This window comes from Protopterus annectens, chromosome 3.part1, assembly GCF_019279795.1.
Source record: "Protopterus annectens isolate FY-2018-M chromosome 3.part1, PAN1.0, whole genome shotgun sequence".
Lineage (NCBI taxonomy): Eukaryota > Metazoa > Chordata > Ceratodontiformes > Protopteridae > Protopterus > Protopterus annectens.
In genome coordinates, this window is record NC_056732.1 from 1,466,507,577 (window position 1) to 1,466,524,202 (window position 16,626).

At 40.3% G+C, this 16,626-nt stretch overlaps 1 protein-coding gene across 1 annotated transcript in view; it reads right to left on the minus strand.

Moving 5' to 3' along the window:
- Window positions 1–16,626, minus strand: part of LOC122797794 (cubilin-like) — a 2,156,354-nt gene that overhangs the window by 108,620 nt on the left and 2,031,108 nt on the right. Inside the window, 1 exon segment of the mRNA XM_044066315.1 lies at window positions 2,595–2,830. Coding sequence (XP_043922250.1) covers window positions 2,595–2,830 — 236 coding nt within the window.

The following is a 16,626-nucleotide window of genomic DNA, read 5'->3' on the forward strand; positions in this document are numbered from 1 at the left end:
GTCCCAGAGACTTCCCATGCTTTGGAACAAGATCCCAATCTACATTAGGTAGAGCTCCTCGCTAACACTCTTCAAGAAAAACCCTGATGAGTGGATGGGAAACAGAAAGTTTACCCCGGGGATCACTTCAGTGGCTCTGCTGGACAGAGGAACAGGGAACTAATCTAAGGGGGCGGCGAAAGCCAACACATTTTGACTAGGCTTATAAATGCCTTCGGGCAGATAGCATAGTACCTACCTATGAACCTTGTTCTCAATATTTACACAGTAAAATATAAAACGCCAAACCTGATGTAAAAAAACTGAACTAGTTTGCAGTTAGCCATAAGCATCACAGATTATAAGACAAATGTTGTAAACTATATGGCAAATGTTTCACTGGCTTGAGTTCTAGACATTAACAGAGAGGATGCATTACAAAATCAAATTACAGACCATCAAAACCCAAAGCAGTATAAAGCACACCAGACTAATACAAGTCAATTGTTAATGAAATTATAATAAAAAATAAATAAAGAAACTAAAATAAAACAAAATAAATACAAGTCATAGTATAACAATGTAGTTGAGAGGGAGGAAGTCCACTTGTAAGCACCGCATGGGGGACTTCTCTCCCTACAACCCTGGAATTCCACAGCTGCACAACAGCAGATAAAGGGCAAAGACTGTCTACATCACAAATTCATCTTGTTCTTTATCTGCAGAACTGCACTTTTCAAGAAATACAAATCAAACTGCAACCACAGTTCACAAAAGTTTGGAATCATGAGACACAGCTTACAGTCAGGAAATCCTTCTACGTGGCACACCTCATCACAAAAGGTTTCTCATCCAGGAAAAAAGTGGTCATTGTTCCCCTCTACTCGTCACTCATTAGACCCATTATAGAGTACAATGCCCCTTTTGGTATGTACCTCACAAGACATCTACAACAACTTGAAAGGCTGCAGAAATATCTCACAAAGAGGATTACTGGCCTCAAAGAGATGCCCTACGCAGACCGTCTCAAAAAACTACAGCTTTACTCCGTCGCATATCACCTACTCAGAGGTGATCTCTGCCTAACATACAAAGCTATGTCAAACCCAGAGCTGTTGGACATGCTCCACTTAAAGAAATCCCAATCCCTCCGAGCTACACACTCTAGAGACCTAAACCTTGTCACCACAATAAACAGAACATGCTGGAGGGATAGAGTCCTGTCTTAGAGACTTCCCATACTCTGGAACAAATTACCTCTCTATATCAAACAAAGCTCCTCATTAGCACTCTTCAAGAAAAATCTTGATGAGTGGATGGGAAATAGGAAATTCACCCCGGGATCCCCTCTGTGGCTCTGCTCGACAGGGGCACAGGAAAATAATTTTCTTGGGTGGTGAATGCCAGGGTACCTTTTTAGCTAGGCTTATACAGGCCCTAGGGCCAATAGCCTAGTACCTACCTATGAACCTATGAACAATTCACAAATCATTACATATCCAAAACAGGAAAAACTTCAAACTTAACCAGACAACAGATCAGATGCACTGAGTGAAAATTCTCTGTAGAAACAATTGAATAACTTCCATTCACTGTATCTGCTACAATAAAGTTTCTTTCAGTGAAACTACCATTAGCAAAACTATGTGATCCAAACAGTGACATAGATACATTAACATCACTGATACTAGATAGGGATTATAAGTTTCGGACTAACAGATGCAATGTACATGCAGGGTGAAATGGAGGCTACACAGAAACTGATGCTTCAGTTACACTTCATTTTTGAAACATCTAGACTCATGCTGGTTTTTCCATTTCCAGTGATATTACAGCCATTCCAGATGTGAATAAAGCAGCAGCAGCAGTGATGTACCTGGGACTGAGAACTGGAATAATAACTCTAAAACAGGATGTACTTTATCATCTCAGTAAAGTATCTCTGGTCTGCAGTACGGGTGCAGATCTGCCTTCAAGACCATTAAAAGAACAAATCCTTACAAGATGAAAAGTTTTTCTGCATCTTTACCACCCAGTTTATGAACTGTGGTGTAGAGGTACTCCTTCCTTCAAAGTCACCTGCTGGATTTTTGATTTTGTGGAAGTGATAGGGGTTTTCTTTGGTGGGAATCCTTAGGATTATCTGCAGTGTATCTGCAAACAGCATTTGCAATGACTGCAGACTCTTTTTGAAATGTTTTCTAGAGATCATACAGAGTCCCTCTTTCTTGCTCTGTTCAGGACAGGTTTAAAAGTCCTTCTAGTTTTATAATTTTGTGATTTTTTTTTTATTAAATCATTGTTTTGCTTATTATATCCTATTACATATAAGTATATATACATGCAAGTGTGTGTGTTGTGTGTTTGTGCGTATAATACACATAACACACACACACACACACACACACACACACACATATATATATATATATATATATATATATATATATATATATATATATATATATAGATAGATAGATAGTCTTGTGTTATATAATAGGATGTTGTGGTATTACATGAAGAAGCTTCGTACTTACTGTTTCAGTGAATGCTAAAAAGCAATATATAAAAGGAAGGGTGTTAAAACAATGGCAGCAAAGCATATTTACACTTGCATTGCCACAGTAAGGCCCTCGTACTGGTGAGGTGGCATCAGGCGCATTATAAAGTGTCAGGTAGTTGTGCACACAGTTACCGGGATCATCAATGCTCACAAACACAAATGTTATGGTAATCACACGACCTGAAGGTGCTCTGATTCTCCACTCACAGTCTGTGTTATTTCCATATGTTCCTGGGTATTCAGGACTTGTGAATGAGCCATGGTCTCCAAACAATACTCCGCCACATTCTAAGGGAAAAAAAACATTACTTACATTTTCATCTAGTTAACTTTTGTACAGAATATTTGTGTTTTTATGAAGCTGAAATCACAAGAACTTTACAAGTCCAGTCACTGTATGGCATGCTTTCTGATTACTGTTACAACGTTTACTTGTCCAGCTCACTCAAGTGTATAACACCATTTTAGCATATTTCCATTTCATGTCCACAGCTCCTTAGGCCATCAAGATATTGTTTGAAGATGCCTTATTTAACCAAGTGACTAACCAGTCAATGACAAGCACCATGTGAAAATGCAAGATGTGAGAAACAAAATTAGTCTGCAGTGAAGATATTCACCAGTTATCTGTCAATTGTTATGCATATTTTTCATGTTTATATTCATATATTTTAACTGACTGAGCGACATACTCTTGAAGGGTATATTGTAAAATATGGTGGGAGACAGAAAAGAAATATGCTGTTACACCCATGTCGAACAGACTAAGTGCTGGCTGTCACTCATTATGAAGAAATGCAATATGTTTATGTAATATTGCCAAAACCTAGTAACTTACAAACCATCGTAGTGATATCAGCTGAAACCTGAGATGATGCTGGAGAAAATTATTATTGATATTTGGACTACAAGTCTGTTTTTTTTTTGTTTTACACTATATTACAATACTGGTATGAAGACTACTAGTAGATTCACAATTATCATTGTAAAGAAGATATTTGTGAGCACTTTTGCTGTTACTATCTTTTACATAGCATTCTCTGTTCACAAGATATTCATTTTAGCTTGGCCTGTGCTTTTAACTTGAGTTTACAAGATGTGCTTCAGAATCTAAGGTTGTGCATAGGCTACTACAGGTGTCAGTAGTGTAATATGTAAACGCCTCACCTTTGGTACAGAATGCTGTGGGTTCTGTTCCCACGTCAGGATGATGGAATGCTGACACTGCAGTGCAACAAAAGGGGTGTTGTACTCTTGAATATGTGTCATTTGGGAGAGATGCTAAACCGAGGCTGCATCTGCCAGAGTTGGTGGTGGATGCAAAAGATCCTGTGGCACTTATTGAAAAGAATAGAGGAAGTTCACAGATGCCCATCTCTATAACACAGATGATTATGAGCGTGTCACCTATCATAACCAACTTGTTACGTGCTTGAGACATGAATGCCATGAAATATGCTCTCAAAGAGAATCTTGGCATCCATGTGAAGAACACATAATAAAGGGTTATGATCAGAGAGCTGATTATAATTCTGTGTAGTGCATGTAGCTTTATCTGCTCTATGTACTACTAGTTACAGGGGAAAAAAACTGCTTAGGGTTTTGCTGCCTTTTAAGCTATAAAGCCCTTAGTGAACACTGTCAGAAAGACTGCAAAAATATCTCTAATGTTTACACTCACCTTGCCATGCCTCTCAACCATCCAGATTTTCACAGAATGTCCAGATTTTTGCCTCATATATTTGGTCTGTTCCTCATAAAATCTGTGATTTAATGACAAATCACTGAGGACTGAAATCATTAAATAATGGCATTCATTTGAGTTTTAGCTGTATCTTTCAGAAAATGCAGGGCAACACAAATCCTGCTATTCCATCAACTTTCTATGTCTATAAGTCAAGGGCACATTAGAAGCATAGAAAGTAGGCAGAAACAAATCTGTTTATTATTCTGCCACTGTTGTTTGCTGGTCAGTTCTGGTAGATTTGACTGTCTAATGTGAGAGTCGACCTTAACAAGTTAAGCAGGGGGTACTTAACATTTGTTAAGACTGGGTCTTGCACTATAGTAGCACTTAAACGTATTTGTCTTTTCTAGATATCGAACTGTAATCACCACACTCAATGCACTACAGAGTACTTATTACTGGTACCCACACTCCATGCACTACAGAGTACTTATTACCACTACCCACACTCCATGCACTACAGAGTATTTATTACCGGTACCCACACTCCATGCACTACAGAGTATTTATTACCGGTACTCGCACTCCATGCACTGCAAAGTATTTATTACCACTACCCACATTCCATGCACTACAAAGTATTTATTACCGGTACCCACAATCCATGTACTACAGAGTATTTATTACCGGTACCTACACTCCATGCACTACCCATACTCCATCATACCTCTCAACCTCTTAGAGCAAAAAATCTGGACAAAGCCTAAAATGATAGGGGGGGGCAAATAGAGACAGATTTTAAATATTGCTCTTACAAACTAGAAAGTTGTTAGAATAATAGGTTTTGCATTAGCATGAAGTTTCTGAAGGATGTGGAGTCTTAAACTCAAATGTTTGTCATTATTTCATGACTTCAATCCTCAGTTATTTGCCAGAAAAGTACAGATTTTAGGAGGAACATACCAAAAATATGAGGCAAAAATCTGGACATTCTGTGAAAATCTGTGCAGTTGAGAGGTATGCGCCATGCACTACAGAGTATTTACTACCAGTACCCACACTCCATGCACTACAGAGTATTTATTACCACTACCCACATTCCATGTACTACAGAGTATTTATTACCGGCACCCACACTTCATGCACTACAGAGTATTTATTACGGGTACCCACACTCCATGCACTACAGAGTATTTATTACCACTACCCACATCCCATGCACTACAGAGTATTTATTACCGGTACCCATACTTCATGCACTACAAAGTATTTATTACCGGTACCCACACTCCATGCACTACAGAGTATTTATTACCAGTATCCACATTCAGGCTGAATTCACATTACTCAGGCTGACAAAGGAGGGAATTGGGTAATTCTATCCAGGGACAAATACAATACAATACGATAGCTTTAGATTTGTTGTTGGATGTAAACACTTATGTAGAACTGCCTTCCAATATGTTCAAGGAGTATAATTCACAGTTATTAGAATTACTTGTGAGGGGAGAAAGGTTGGGTTTCCTGTCATCCGCAGATGTTAGAAAATTGCATTTAAAAAATCCAAAGAGTGCTAGATTTTTCATTATTCCCAAAATACATAAAGACATTAGGAACCCACCAGGTCGTCCCATTGTTTCGGGCAGAGGAGCCTATTTGCAAAATGTTGGAATATTTTTGGATTCCTTATTAAAATGTTATTTGGAGAGAGTACAATCATATGTGAAAAATACAAATGATGTATGTATGAAAATAAGGGACATTAAATGGGAGCATGACTTTTACTGGACTAGTGTAGATGTAAAATCTTTATACACTAGTATCAATAGACATCAAGGTTTAAAAGCAGTGGAAAAAATGTTAGGGGATGGACCCAGGACTCACTTTATTCTCAGTTTGTTGGATTTTTGTCTAACTCACAATTGTTTTGAATTTGAAGGGAGACATTTCTTACAAAAGGAGGGCACAGCTATGGGGGCAGCTTTTGCGCCCTCATATGCAATTTTGTTTATGGCCCATTTTGAAAACTGTTTCATTTATCCCTCAGAATTCTATAAGAACAACGTCGTAAAATATGTGAGATTTATTGATGATTTGTTGTTTTTATGTAGGGGTAATTCAAAAAATTTTGAGAAATTTGTTTCAGAGATTAAAGAAAACTCTTGGGGGTTAGATTTCACCTATACAATTGGGGGGGAAAGTATCCAGTATTTGGATGTCGAGATATATTTGAGTTTAGACAATAAAATACAATATAAACCATTTCAAAAAAATACAGCAGCTGAGAACTTTTTACATGCTTCAAGCATGCATAGTGACTATTTGCTTAAGTCCTTACCATTTGGAGAATTTAAACGTATTGGGATCAATACTTCAGATAAAAAAAGGATTTATAGTGAATTTAACAAGGTTGAAGAAAGACTTGGAGAACGGGGTTATTCTGATGAGAATATCAGAATAGCCAGAGGTAGGGTGGAATGAGAGTTAGGTCTTGGGAGGACATCTGGAACCATGAGAAAATCTTGGAGAGAAGTGAACGAAAATTTGGATTCCCACCTAGCAGGTTTGGGGGAAGAGAGGTCTAAGGATAGTATGTTTTTTGTCACCAAATATTCACAGTTTTCTAATACAGTAAGGGAGGTAGTGATGAGATTTTGGCCTATTATCACTGGAGATGACAAAGTAGGAAAACTTTTTCCATCTAAGGTTACCTTTTCATTTAGCAGATATTCAAATTTAAAGGAAATTTTGAATGTTAGAAATATTAATAAATATAGGAAGAATATCAGAAAAGGAACCTTTAGATGTGGAAATTGCAAAATTTGTAACAGGGTCAGAAGTTTGGACGGTACAAAAATTAATGATGTAATGTATAGGGCCCTGGAATATTATGATTGCAACTCCACAGGGGTGGTATACATTATAGGATGTGGTTGTGTGAGACAGAGATGGTATATAGGCCAAACAACTAGAAAGGTTAAGCTTAGAATTCTTGAACATTTGGGTGACATAAGACACAAAAGAATGGAAAGTCCTGTTGCCAAACATTTTTGTGAACAACATAAGGGGGTCCCTGAGGGATTCATATTTTGTGTGTTGGGTAGGCCCAATGCTTTTGGAAATGAAGCAGTTTTTCGTGATAAATTATTACAAATGGAATCTAGGTTTATTCTCAACTATAAAACTTTGTTTCCAAATGGAATGAACATGGAAGTCAAGAATGAATATTTCCACATATTTCTTAGAATAATAATCTATTTTAGGAAAAACCTATTTTTTAGAAAGAATCAATGTTTGATGTACGAACTCTAAATTTTATAAAAATGTGTAATAATAGATGTCATAATAACATTTAATAATGTGGTTATTGATTAATAATAGCTTAGGTGGATTAAAAATGTTCATATATAATTGATTGTACATTTAATGAAGTCAGAAATTATGAATGTGAATGAAGTCAGCATTTTTAAAGTGAAGTGGTATGGTTGAGTTAATAATTAAATTAATAAATTGCTAAATTAGGGAGCATTAATTATGTAATTAAATGCATTATAAAAGGGGTGGTGTTTGATGTTGTAAAATGTATTCCAGGAGAAGGCGAAGGCCGAGGTACCAGAATTAAAAGAACCTTATCAAACATTCCAGTGTTTGTGTTCCTGTTTCGTATATTAAGCCATTTGGAGTGTTGGAGCTTTGGAGGTGTGTGTTTTTGAAGTATTTATTACCACTACCCACATTCCATGCACTACAGAGTATTTATTACCGGTACCCATACTTCATGCACTACAGAGTATTTATTACCGGTACCCACACTCCATGCACTACAGAGTATTTATTACCAGTATCCACATTCCATGCACTACAGAGTATTTATTACCAGTACCCACAATGCATGCACCACAGAGTATTTGTTACCGGTACCCACACTCCATGCACTACAAAGTATTTATTACCACTACCCACATTCCATGCACTACACAGTATTTATTACCGGTACCCACACTCCATGCACCACAGAGTATTTATTACCGATACCCACACTCCATGCACTGCAGAGTATTTATTACTAGTACCCACACTTCATGCACTACAGAGTATTTATTACCACTACCCACATTCCATGCACTACAGAGAATTTATTACCGCTACCCACACTCCATGCACTACAGAGTATTAATTACCAGTACCCACACTCCATGCACTACAGAGTGTTTATTACCACTACCCACACTCCATGCACTACAGAGTATTTATTACTGGTACCCACACTCCATGCACTATGGAGTATTTATTACCGGCACCCACACTCCATACACTGCAGAGTATTTATTATCACTACAGGCTCCTAATTCAACTTCAGATCAGAGAACATGTATTCTTATGCATCTTGTGAACTACGCTGGTCTTTTTGTAGATACTATACATACCTGTACACCTTGCCTGGTCCTACGCCCTACTCTGGATACTGTTGATGCCCATCTCTCTTGTCATCTTCTTTGTCCCCTTTAGAGAGATTCTAATGTCATCTGATTTGAACCTCATTCTTCAACCCATTCTTTAAAAGAATAGAAGTTAAAATAATCAAAATCCTTTGGGTAATTTATTTTAAAGCAACCCTAAATGAATCACTATGCTGAAAGTGATTTTGATAGCAGTGGTGTCACAGCTTCAAACCAACACTGAACTGTAGTTCTACATACAGTAAACTCTCAGTTAACCGGCACCCATGGGGATTGATAGATGCCAGATAACTGTAGTTTCTCATTGCTTGAGAGTTACTATTAAAAATAGGCCTGACTAATACTGTACCCTATACTATTTGTTTGGTTTGACTTGTTCTCAGGTTGGGGTATGTTTGTGATGGGGGGGACAGGAAGTGAAACACAGGAATTTTGTACTTTGATATTTTTTTGCCAGTTGCTTGAGTTCCGGTTAACTGAGAGTTTACTGTATTACAAGTAGGAATAGTTTTTTTTTAGATTATTGTTGCACATACATTTCCTCTGGACAAAGTCCCTGCTGTGAAACTCTGCAACAGGTTCTGGTTTTACAACTTTACCCTTCTTACGTCTATTACTTTTTTCATCTCCATAACCCACATGTCCCCTGCTGTCCACACGTCCAGTCTGATTTACTTATGCTTCTAAAGACAATGATGAGGCCATAATGAGCTTGCTCCTTATGAGACATTCATAGCTAGAATTAGAAAATGCAGTTGAAATCACAAACATAATATTAATCAGAAGGTTAGCCAGACTAGCAGTAGTTCTATGGATAACTAACTTAGGTAATTGGCTGTCTGACTGGAAACGGATCTTGATAGTGAAAATACTCTGAGAAGGGGACAGTACTGTACAGGTATTTCCAAACTCTGCAATGGCCCTTCTCCTTAGATTCTTTCTACGTGTTACTGTAGATTGGCTGGGAGGAAATATACACTTTTTTGTGGATGGTACAAGGATATGCAACAGCAATAATCACTACTTGGTGCAAAGAAAGAAAAGTCTGACAATTTGGAAAAACAGCCAAATATATGACTGCTTGTATCTAAACCATCCAATACACAGAAATAAAGTCTATCTAGAAATATCTTTGAAAATGTAAGTGGGGTTTGTACACTGCAAATATAATTATCATTTTCAAGCTGTTTTGTTTGACCTTTTCTATCAAGCAGTCTAGTTACTTGTAGTATAGCTTTGTTTTGTGGTACATACGATTTGCCATCTATTGTAGGAAATGCTTGTCTTTTTAATATGTACTGCGATGTCATATTATTTAACCCGCGGTGGTGGTGCTGCGGTAGCGTTGTCGCCTCACAGTAAGACGCTGTCCGGTTCGATCCTCAGCTAGATCGTCTTCTGCGTGAAGACATGCGCGAATGGGCATACCTTCGTTGAAGGTTGTGCGTCAGGGCTGGTAACTTGGCACGTTCATAAGTTCATAGGTTCATACTAGGCTATCTGCCCTAGGGCATTTATAAGCCTAGCCAGAGTGTGTTTGGCTTTCGCCACCCATTTTAAATTAATTTTGCTATGCCCTTTTTCGAGGTTAGTATACTGGTCCTCTGTCTAACAGTGGCACAGAAGTGATACCCGGGGTAAATCTACGATCTCCCATCCACTCATCAAGATTCCTCTTGAAGAGAGTCAATGAGGGACTCTGCCTAACTTGGACTGGGATTTTATTCCAGAGTGAAGGGAGCCTCTGGGTTATGAATCTGTCCCTCCAGCATGTCCTATTTATTTCAGTGCTGAGGTTCAAGTCTCTCGAGCATGTAGCTCGATGGGATTTGGATTGTCTGAGGTGCAGCATGTCCATTAATTCCGGGTTGGACATGGCTTTATACATCAAACACAAATTGCCTCTGAGCAGGCGGTATGCCACTGAGTAGAGCTGGAGTTTCTTTAACTGGGCAGCATATGGCATCTGTTTGAGCCCTTTGATCCTCTTGGTGAGGTACTTTTGGGGTCTTTCCAGTTGCTGCAGGTGTCTGGTAAGGTACATCCCAAAAGGGGCATTGTACTCAATTATGGGCCTGATGAGGGATGAGTAAAGAGGCACGATGACCTCCCCTGATCTAGATGTGAATCCCTTTATGATTAGGTGGGCTATATAAAATGTTTTTCTAACCACTTTGGCCACGTGGTTGTCAAATGAGAGATTGCTATCAACTTGGGTCCCCAGGTCCCTAATTACTTCTTCTGTACTTAATGGATTACCACCTATGTGGTAATTTGTGGGCATTTTGTTTTGCCAAAGGGGATGACTATACACTTTTTGGCGTTTAGCTTGAGGCCATGGCTCTGGCACCAGTTGTCTGTTTCTATGAGGCCCTTTTGGAGGATGCTTGTGTCTGCTGGAGAGTCGATTATGGCGCCCAGTTTGCAGTCATCTGCGAACTTGGTCAGCCACAGTCCTTCCGTGTTGGCCTGTACCTCCGAGAAATACATACCGAACAAGAGAGGTCCCAGGACTGAGCCTTGTGGGATGCCACTTGTAACTGGTTTGGAGTCTGACATGGCTCCAGCAATTCTAACCATGTGGGTTCTGTCCTTGAGCCAGTTTGCAACCCAGCTAGTGACATAGGGGTTTATATTTAGGCTGGTGAGCTTATCTATAATGCCCGAGTGGGGTATTGTATCGAAGGCTTTTGCGAGGTCCAGGTAGGCTGTGTGGACCACCTTCCCCTCGTCAATGGCCTTGGTGACTGTTTCAAAGAAATCAACCAGGTTTAAGAGGCAGGATCTGCCCTTAACAAAGCCGAACTGGGTAGGATCCATGTCTGTAGGTCCCCAATATCTTTATTTATGAGGTCCATGATGATCCTTTCCATAGCTTTGCAGACCAAGCTAGTCAGGCTTATGGGGCGATAGTTTCCAGGATCCGTTGAGACGCCACCTTTGTGGAGAGGGACCATTGTTGCTGTACGCCACTCTTTAGGTACATATCCTGTAGTAAGGCTGAGATTGAACAGTAGTTTTATGTTTGGGTTTAGCTCTTCTTGGAGTTCATGTAGGACGCAGCCCGGGACACCATCTGGTCCCATTGATGCTGTGTTTTTTGCTTTGGAGAGGGCGGCTCTTACCTGAGCATCTGAGATGTCAGGGGGGCAGCACTCTGCTGGGATAGATATTTGCCCTTTTGGTGAGGAGGGGGGGGGGGAGTTTGTGCTGAACCTGTCAGCTAGGTTGTTGGCAATGTCTGTGGGTTCGGTGTATTTTTTGTCATTTTGGACTAATTCTGAGCATATCTGGGAATTCCCCACCCAGGTTCCTAACATAACTAAAGAAAGCCTTGTGATTATCCTTAGTGTCCTGTGCAATTTTTCTCTCGAAGCTGGCCTTAGATGATTTTATGAGTGCCCGTCGTTTTTTACTAATACTGATCAGAGATGCCTTCCCTTTTTGGGATTTTGCTCTATCATGTAGTAGCTTCCTTCTTCTATTGTATAGTTTGTTTATGGCTGGGGTCCACCAGACAGGACGTCTGCCTTTGGAGGATTGGGTCTTGGTTTTATTTGGGATTGCATGATCCATGCATTCCTGAAGGTGTTCATAGAATGCGTTTATAAAGGATTCTGCGGTCTCGGCCGTATTTTCCACAGGCCTGGGGGCTTTGAAGGATTCCACCTCGGTTTTGAGGAGTGTGAAATTTGCTTTAGAGAAGTTTTTCACTGTGGTTTTCTGGGCAGGGGGTGGGGTTGGGATGTTAATATCCAGTGAGATTAGTTTATGGTCTGATCTTACCAGTGAGGGATACACTTCTGGTCTGGAGCATAGAGTCCCCATGTTGGTGATGATCAGGTCCAGTATGTTTTCCCCTCTTGTGGGAGTGGTAACAAGTTGTTCCATAGCATTTGAGTTTATAAATTCTGGGAACCTTTGGGCTAGGGTGTTGGAGCTAGAGTAATGCTCCCAGTCTATGTTTGGGTAGTTGAAGTCGCCCAATATAATGGTGTTTGGAGAGACCTTCATATTTTCCAGTGTTCTCAGGAAGGCCGAGTGGGGTTCCTGGGTTTGGGAGGGTGGTCTGTAGCAGGCTATAAACTGGAAGGCAGTTTTACCCACTGTTAGTTGCACATGGATAGTCTCTGATGCTTCGTGCTGTACCACCAACCTGGAGGTGTGGGTATCTTTGACGAATATTGATACTCCCCCTCCTTTTGTGGTTCGGTCCAAGTTTTGGGGCCGAAAAGCATGGTATGAGGTATAACCTGGTAGTGCTGGGGTGCTCTCGGGAGCCTTGAACCAGGTTTCTGTTACTGCACAGATATCGATGTTCTCCATGCTAAGGAGAGTTTCGAGTGCATGCATCTTGAGGATTAGACTTCTGGCATTGAGTAGCATTACTTTTTGTTTCTTATCCCTTGTGATACCTACGGAGGTGGGTTTGTCTTTTGAGCCTTGCCTAAAAAAGGCACTATGGGGGTAGCAAGAGCCTTTGCCAATATCCGAAAGCCCAGGGGTGACAGGTGCAAGCCGTCTCTAGCGAAGCATCATGGCTTGTCGAGCATGTCATCCCAGGCTGACAGGCATTGGATCCCCTTTGAATGACACCAATACTTAAGACAATTTTTGAAATTGATCATCTTGTCTTCATATTGTGGCATCATTCTTGGTGAGGGTAAGATGCTACTCAAGGTCAGGGTCATACCGGCCTGGGTTACATGCTCAGAGAGCCCCTCTATGTCTCTTTTCATGTAGTCCAGGGAGGTACATCTCAAGTCATTCACACCAGCATGGACAATGACTGAGTCATATTTGTACTTGCCTTGGAGTGACCTGAGTGCTTGTGTTATGTGGCGGATCCTAGCGCCCAACAGGCAGCTCACCGTGACCTTCTCCTTGTTCAGCCTGGTGAGCGGGACGTCAGTGTGCCTAATGATAGAGTCACCTATTACAAGTGTATCAGGTGTGTTGTTTAGCCTTAAGGGCTGTGACTGTTCAGCACACTGGCTTTGTGAGCTATGTGTTGCACGTGTTTTGTTTTGGGGTAGCGGTTGCTTGGGTGTCTGCTTTGGAGGTCTCTGCTGCTTAGGCAGATTTTTATTTAGAGCCTCCGAGTATGTTTTTGTGTGTTTATGTGTTTTGTTTGCTGTCGTGGTAGGTCTATGTGAGACTGGAATTGTAGTGAGTGTGATTTCCTTCTCCTCCTGACTGGTTACGCCAGTACTGAGTTGAGAGAGCTTAGCCTCCAGTTTGGCTATATGGTTGCATCTCTCACATGTGTTGGAATTTGTTGGGAGGAGGAGAGGGTTGTCTGTGTACATGAGGCAGTTGTAACATTGCCTCAAGATTCCCAGATTCGCCAGCTGGACCGGAGAGAAGATTGACAACTGACCTGACGTAAAAATCAACTACCAGTCATTAGCGGATTGGAGTTCCGCTGTGGCAACCCCTAACCAGGAAAAGCCGAAAGACACAACAACAACTGCGATGTCATATTATTTGGAGAGCCACAAGGGAAGCTGGCTTTAATATGGCACCTGTGATGAAGGGGATATTTAGGAGGGCATATAAAATACTGCATGATAATTATAAAACTCAGTCTCATGAGGTTAGAAATGATTGGGGAAAGAGACTGGAAAAGCAATTTCAAAAGAAAAATTGGTAGGACAAATGTAATGCTTCCAAGTACACAACAAATTCTAGAACCTTGCCTGAACACAAGGCAGAATTTAAGAGGGCAGCTGTGGGGAGGGAGTGAGAGGGGTAGAAGTATGGTTTAGTATTTCAGGTACTCATTTGGAAAGGAATTTAGGTTTAGGGAGTGAGGGGTTAGAGTCACACCACAGGAAGGGGGTTTAGGGTTTGGGATTAATTGGGAACTTTAGGTTTAGGGAATGGAAGGGGAGTTTTATGTTTAGGGAGCAGGAGAGGTATTTTAGCATCCGGGAACATGAATGGAATTTTAGGTTTAGGGAGTGACCAGGGAGTTTAGGTTTAGGGAGTGATCAGGGAATTTAGGGTTACGAAGCAGGACAGGAGTGTTATAGTTAGGCTACTTGCATATAAGCGCTTGTAGTACACCAGAGCAAGATTTCTTTTTGGCATTTTGAAATTTAGCTCCTTCGAATATCATTATTTTTGATTCATGTGTTTTGGATTCAGTCAGTCTTATGAAGCATGGACTATGTTTACAGCATTACAGACAGGATGAAGGAACACATGGTGCCTATCATTAAATGGGAGTAGGGTCTTGATCAATCAGCAAACCAGAAAAGCATGCCTTCACCAATGGTGAAAAAGGTGGAAGAAGGGTACCCAACTGGGACTTTAAGAAGGGGCTCATTAAGTGAAATGAGATACAAGCTGCTGGACTTCTTCTTCCAAGTATTTGATTAGTCCATGCAAGCTACCATAGTAGAATGTATGAACATATGAAAACCTCAGCCTGCCAGTCATGACATGAATGGCAGTGAGTGAAGATTATAGGACCTTTAGGCAACAACTTACCAACAGAATGATCCATTCAGTCCTGATTCTTACCTGATGATGTATCAGTAAGCAGCAAAGATCTTTTGACTGTTTCTGATTTTAGCAGGACTTCCTTTTCTAAGGAAATTAGAAGAAATGCTTACAGATTTCTTCTCTTACATGGATTTGCCACAGCATGCTGCCACCTGGCCTGAATCTGGGATCTGTCTATTTTCATAGGATTTATACAGATCCCAATCTGATCTGTTACTTGCTGAAAAAAAAAATAAGTGGATTAAGTTGCCAGTTGTGGATTTAATTAGCTGTTTAGCTTAGACTACTTGCTGTGACACAGCTTGTTCCTGGTAGAGGTACTATTAATAACTGTAAGCACATGGACATGATCATATTCCACAGTTTAGTGGTTAATGTAAACAACACAGTCAGCGTGGTCTTATACCACCTTGTTTGTGTATGTACCACATGAGTATTGTGCTGTTGTGATTACATGTAAAGACCCATGCTAAAAAGCAAAACGAAATGAACCTGAGTGCATTGACACTGTCAGCAACACTGACAATATCTTCTTTGGCCTGTCGTGAAACTTCACTCAGACAGGAGACCTTATATCCAGGGGTGTCAAGAACAACCTCCACTACCTTAATCAAGGTACTGGCAATCAAAACCTAAATACAGAAAGGATTCAGGAATGACTTGTCCAGTTTTTGAGTGTCTGAAATCATCCACTGTTGAAGCTGCTTTACTAGGGATGGAATTAGTGCAAGGTGCAGTTTCAGAGAATCCTGAGGATAGCCCAAGAGATAAGACATTTCTGAAATAGCGTTGAAGCTTCTTCGTGTGAGGCCTGGCATTCCGTGCTATCATACTGCTTAACAAAATATGACTTAATATTGCTAGTAACAACCCAGCCAACACAGTAAGCTAGGATATAACATACTGAAACAGATTAAATGTTCAGTATCATTTCTAGGGTTAAGAAAACTCTAAACTTTGCCCTAATCAGATTCAGAAAGTACTTTACTCTGTGAAAGAACCAAATCTGTTTTAGTCTCATTAACATTTAGATAGTGATCCTGTCAGCTACTGAACAGAATGGGTTTAAAGTAAGCAGTCATGGAGATAGTGTTCAGTGTTAATTCCCTTCACTCTGTCACTGTAGCTGGAGCTATGCCTTTTGAGAACGATATACGGACCACTGACAAACAAAAAGGAAGAAGCACAAACTGCAAGTGCCGGTCACCCACTTGGAACCTGACAAATCTCTTTTGAAGGCAATGCATGAAAACACTCCATAAGCATCATTCATTTACCATGCAATTTCCCTTTAACAACAAACGTTACACAACCTGGAGGGTAAACGTCTTGAATTTCCTTACTTTGGTTTGTGTTGTTACATTACACAAAGGTAAAAAGGTATCCAGACATTCTTTTTCCTGACCACAATGTGGAGCAGCACCCTG